The sequence below is a fragment of the Entelurus aequoreus genome, linkage group LG09 (assembly GCF_033978785.1).
Source record: "Entelurus aequoreus isolate RoL-2023_Sb linkage group LG09, RoL_Eaeq_v1.1, whole genome shotgun sequence".
Classification (NCBI taxonomy): Eukaryota; Metazoa; Chordata; class Actinopteri; order Syngnathiformes; family Syngnathidae; genus Entelurus; species Entelurus aequoreus.
The window spans coordinates 64,437,109-64,443,108 of record NC_084739.1 but is presented as its reverse complement, the minus strand read 5'-3'; the positions used below and the strand labels follow the sequence as shown (position 1 = coordinate 64,443,108).

The window sequence follows — 6,000 nt, the reverse complement described above, 5'->3', positions numbered from 1 at the left end:
GTCGGCTACTTAGTTGAGTCTTGGCAGTCTAGACTTTTGTTGCGCCCTAAAAAGTGTTAAAACTGTAAGTATAGTTTATGTTGTGTTGGCTACTTAGTTAAGTATTTGCTGTCTAGACTTTTGTTGCGCCCTAAAAAGTGTTAATACTGTAAGTATAGTTCATGGTGGCTTGGCTACTTAGTTAAGTATTTGCTGTCTAGACTTTTGTTGCCACCTAAAAAGTGTTAATACTGTAAGTATAGTTTACGATGTGTCGGCTACTTAGTTGAGTCTTGGCAGTCTAGACTTTTGTTGCGCCCTAAAAAGTGTTAATACTGTAAGTATAGTTTATGTTGTGTTGGCTACTTAGTTAAGTATTTGCTGTCTAGACTTCTGTTGCGCCCTAAAAAGTGTTAATACATTAAGTATAGTTTATGGTGTGTCGGCTACTTAGTTGAGTCTTGGCAGTCTAGACTTTTGTTGCGCCCTAAAAAGTGTTAATACTGTAAGTATAGTTTATGACGTGTCGGCTACTTAGTTAATCTTTGCTGTCTAGACTTTTGTTGCGCCCTAAAAAGTGTTAATACTGTAAATATAGTTTATGGTGGCTTGGCTACTTAGTTAAGTCGTTGCTATCTAGACTTTTGTTGCGCCCTAGAAAGTGTCGATACTGTAAGTATAGTTTACGATGTGTCGTCTACTTAGTTAAGTCTTTGCTGTCTAGACTTTTGTTGCGCCCTAAAAAGTGTTAATACTGTAAGTATAGTTTATGGTGTGTTGGCTACTTAGTTAATCTTTGCTGTTTAGACTTCTGTTGCACCCTAAAAAGTGTTAATACTTTAAGTAAAGTTTATGTTGTGTTGGCTACTTAGTTAAGTATTTGCTGTTTAGACTTCTGTTGCGCCCTAAAAAGTGTTAATACATTAAGTATAGTTTATGGTGTGTCGGTTACTTAGTTGAGTCTTGGCAGTCTAGACTTTTGTTGCGCCCTAAAAAGTGTTAATGCTGTAAATATAGTTTATGGTGGATTGGCTACTTAGTTAAGTCTTTGCTGTCTAGACTTTTGTTGCGCCCTAAAAAGTGTTAATACATTAAGTATAGTTTATGGTGTGTGGGCTACTTAGTTGAGTCTTGGCAGTCTAGACTTTTGTTGCGCCCTAAAAAGTGTTAATGCTGTAAATATAGTTTATGGTGGATTGGCTACTTAGTTAAGTCTTTGCTGTCTAGACTTTTGTTACACCCTAAAAAGTGTTAATATTGTAAATATAGTTTATGGTGTGTTGGCTACTTAGTTAAGTCTTTGCTGTTTAGACTTCTGTTGCACCCTAAAAAGTGTTAATACTTTAAGTATAGTTTATGTTGTGTTGGCTACTTAGTTAAGTATTTGCTGTTTAGACTTCTGTTGCGCCCTAAAAAGTGTTAATACATTAAGTATAGTTTATGGTGTGTTGGTTACTTAGTTAAGTCTTTGCTGTCTAGACTTTTGTTGCGCCCTAAAAAGTGTTAATACATTAAGTATAGTTTATGGTGTGTGGGCTACTTAGTTGAGTCTTGGCAGTCTAGACTTTTGTTGCGCCCTAAAAAGTGTTAATACTGTAAATATAGTTTATGGTGGCTTGGCTACTTAGTTAAGTCGTTGCTATCTAGACTTTTGTTGCGCCCTAAAAAGTGTCGATACTGTAAGTATAGTTTACGATGTGTCGTCTACTTAGTTAAGTCTTTGCTGTCTAGACTTTTGTTGCGCCCTAAAAAGTGTCGATACTGTAAGTATAGTTTACGATGTGTCGTCTACTTAGTTAAGTCTTTGCTGTCTAGACTTTTGTTGCGCCCTAAAAAGTGTTAATACTGTAAGTATAGTTTATGGTGTGTTGGCTACTTAGTTAATCTTTGCTGTTTAGACTTCTGTTGCACCCTAAAAAGTGTTAATACTTTAAGTATAGTTTATGTTGTGTTGGCTACTTAGTTAAGTATTTGCTGTTTAGACTTCTGTTGCGCCCTAAAAAGTGTTAATACATTAAGTATAGTTTATGGTGTGTCGGTTACTTAGTTAAGTCTTTGCTGTCTAGACTTTTGTTGCGCCCTAAAAAGTGTTAATACATTATGTATAGTTTATGGTGTGTGGGCTACTTAGTTGAGTCTTGGCAGTCTAGACTTTTGTTGCACCCTAAAAAGTGTTAATGCTGTAAATATAGTTTATGGTGGATTGGCTACTTAGTTAAGTCTTTGCTGTCTAGACTTTTGTTGCACCCTAAAAAGTGTTAATACTGTAAATATAGTTTACGATGTGTCGGCTACTTAGTTGAGTCTTGGCAGTCTAAACTTTTGTTGCGCCCTAAAAAGTGTTAATACATTAAGTATAGTTTATGGTATGTGGGCTACTTAATTGAGTCTTGGCAGTCTAGACTTTTGTTGCGCCCTAAAAAGTGTTAATACTGTAAATATAGTTTATGGTGGATTGGCTACTTAGTTAAGTCTTTGCTGTCTAGACTTTTGTTGCAGCCTAAAAAGTGTTAATACTGTAGTGTAGTTTACGGTGTGTTGGCTACTTAGTTAATCTTTGCTGTTTAGACTTCTGTTGCACCCTAAAAAGTGTTAATACTTTAAGTATAGTTTATGGTGTGTTGGTTATTTTGTTAAGTCTTTGCTGTCTAGACTTTTGTTGCGCCCTAAAAAGTGTTGATACATTAAGTATAGTTTATGGTGTGTGGGCTACTTAATTGAGTCTTGGCAGTCAGACTTTTGTTGCGCCCTAAAAAGTGTTAATACCGAAAATATAGTTTATGGTGTATTGGCTACTTAGTTAAGTATTTGCTGTTTAGACTTTTGTTGCACCCTAAAAAGTGTTAATACTGTAAATATAGTTTACGATGTGTCGGCTACTTAGTTGAGTCTTGGCAGTCTAAACTTTTGTTGCGCCCTAAAAAGTGTTAATACATTAAGTATAGTTTATGGTATGTGGGCTACTTAATTGAGTCTTGGCAGTCTAGACTTTTGTTGCGCCCTAAAAAGTGTTAATACTGTAAATATAGTTTATGGTGTATTGGTTACTTAGTTAAGTCTTTGCTGTCTAGACTTTTGTTGCAGCCTAAAAAGTGTTAATACTGTAGTGTAGTTTACGGTGTGTTGGCTACTTAGTTAATCTTTGCTGTTTAGACTTCTGTTGCACTCTAAAAAGTGTTAATACTTTAAGTATAGTTTATGGTGTGTCGGTTATTTTGTTAAGTCTTTGCTGTCTAGACTTTAGTTGCGCCCTAAAAAGTGTTAATACATTAAGTATAGTTTATGGTGTGTGGGCTACTTAATTGAGTCTTGGCAGTCAGACTTTTGTTGCGCCCTAAAAAGTGTTAATACCGTAAATATAGTTTATGGTGTATTGGCTACTTAGTTAAGTATTTGCTGTTTAGACTTCTGTTGCGCCCTAAAAAGTGTTAATACATTAAGTATAGTTTATGGTGTGTCGGTTACTTAGTTAAGTCTTTGCTGTCTAGACTTTTTTTGCGCCCTAAAAAGTGTTAATACATTAAGTATAGTTTATGGTGTGTGGGCTACTTAGTTGCGCCCTAAAAAGTGTTAATACTGTAAATATAGTTTATGGTGGATTGGCTACTTAGTTAAGTCTTTGCTGTCTAGACTTTTGTTACACCCTAAAAAGTGTTAATATTGTAAATATAGTTTATGGTGTGTTGGCTACTTAGTTAAGTCTTTGCTGTTTAGACTTCTGTTGCGCCCTAAAAAGTGTTAATACATTAAGTATAGTTTATGGTGTGTCGGCTACTTAGTTAAGTGTTTGCTGTCTAGACTTTTGTTACACCCTAAAAAGTGTTAATATTGTAAATATAGTTTATGGTGTGTTGGCTACTTAGTTAAGTCTTTGCTGTTTAGACTTTTGTTGCACCCTAAAAAGTGTTAATGTAAGGTCTAGTTGAAATCCAGGGTTAATTGTATGTCGTTTTTATCAACACATTTGAAGGTGTTGGATTCCCCGTCTAAAATCGCTGATGCTAATCAGTAGCTTTATTTATTGACATATTTTTTGTCAAATTAAAACATGTATTCAATGTGTTTTTATTTGTTTTTGTTTTGTTCTCCCACCAGCAATAACATTTTACTTTTGCTTTGTCCTCGCAGTTCCAAAAACAGGGGAAGGACGTGGAGAAGGTGAAACAAAGACTGGCAGAAATAGCCAATTATGTTGACAAGGTAGACTCTCCACCCTTTAAAAATGGTATTTCCAAGTAGATAACAATAATAATATTGGTCTGTTTTGTTCACCTGACCACTTCACCTTCATAATGTCACACTTTTCTCAACATATTTATTCCCCTCCCCCCCCCCCCCCAGTTCTACCGAGCGCTGAACATCCGCGTGGCCCTGGTGGGTCTGGAGGTGTGGAGCGACCACGACAAATGTCCCGTCACGCAGGATCCCTTCGCTACCCTTCACGAGTTCCTCGACTGGCGCAAAGTCAAGCTGCTCCCTCAGAGGCCTCACGACAACGCTCAGCTCATAAGGTCTGAATTCCTTCATTCAAGTCACAATAAGGAAGCATTGTGCTTCACATTCTAGTTTGTCATTTACTGTGTTAAGTACAAAATCAATGACCATATATGGGCATGGATTTCCTTACAGAGACAAAACTCAAAATTGGTTGGTGACCTGGCTGGTCCAACAACCCCATAGACAACTGAGATGGAGAAATGAAATAGTAAATGCACTCATTTTATTAAAGTAACTATAAGAAATAACAATGTGTTTTTGTTAAGGTTTTTGCCCCCTATTATAGACATTTATTGTTTACTGCAGGCCAATGTGTTTGAAAATAAAATCATCAGTGGTAAATTAACACCTGCGGGCGTTCTGGCTGGTCCAACAATATTATTGACCATTAAGATAATTGACCCCAGAAACCTGACTAGTGCTAAACTATTAGAGTAAAAAACATGTCACATTAACTTGTTCTTTGAATTGAATGAATAAACTGTCGATCATTAAAGTCACAATAAGGGAAAAACACAAAAATCCCGAAACCAGTGAAGTTGACACGTTGTGTAAATGGTAAATAAAAAGAGAGTACAATGATTTGCAAATCCTTTTATTCAATTGAATAGACTGCAAAGACAAGATATTTCATGTTCACACTGAGAAACTTTTGCAAATAATCATCAACTTCGAATTTAATGGCAGCAACACATTGCCAAAAAGTTGTCACGGGGGCATGTTCACCACTGTGTTACATGGCCTTTCCTTTTAACAACACTCAGTAAAGGTTTGGGAACTGAGGAGACATTTTTGAAGCTTCTCAGGTGGAATTTTTTCCCCATTCTTGCTTGATGTACAGCTTAAGTTGTTCAACAGTCCGGGGGTCTCCTTTGTGCTATTTTAGGCTTCATAATGCGCCACACATTTTCAATGGGAGACAGGTCTGGACTACAGGCAGGCCAGTCTAGTACCCGCACTCTTTTACGACGAAGCCACGCTGTTGTAACGAGTGGCTTGGCATTGTCTTGCTGAAATAAGCAGGGGCGTCCATGGTAACGTTGCTTGGATGGCAACATATGTTGCTCCAAAACCTGTATGTACCTTTCAGCATTAATGGTGCCTTCACAGATGTGTAAGTTACCCATGTCTTGGGCACTAATACACCCCCATACCATCACACATGCTGGCTTTTACACTTTGCACCTAGAACAATCCGGATGGTTCTTTTCCTCTTTGTTCCGGAGGACACGACGTCCACAGTTTCCAAAAACAATTTGAAATGTGGACTCGTCAGACCACAGAACACTTTTCCACTTTGCATCAGTCCATCTTAGATGAGCTCGGGCCCGGCGGAGTTTCTGGGTGTTGTTGATAAATGGCTTTCGCATTGCATAGTAGAGTTTTAACTTGCACTTACGAACGAATGAACAAACTGTAATTACTGACAGTGGTTTTCTGAATTGTTCTTGAGCCAATGTGGTGATATCCTTTACACCCCGATGTCGCTTTTTGATGCAGTACCGCCTGAGTGATCGAAGGTCC

At 37.3% G+C, this 6,000-nt stretch overlaps 1 protein-coding gene across 2 annotated transcripts in view; it reads left to right on the top strand.

The window, feature by feature from the left end:
• LOC133657624 (disintegrin and metalloproteinase domain-containing protein 12-like) overlaps positions 1–6,000 on the top strand; it is a 164,126-nt gene that overhangs the window by 89,833 nt on the left and 68,293 nt on the right. For both annotated transcript variants that reach the window (XM_062059182.1, XM_062059181.1), the window contains exons 8-9: positions 4,108–4,179; positions 4,321–4,490. In XM_062059182.1, the coding sequence (XP_061915166.1) occupies positions 4,108–4,179; positions 4,321–4,490 (242 nt within the window). The remainder of the gene's footprint in view (positions 1–4,107; positions 4,180–4,320; positions 4,491–6,000) is intronic.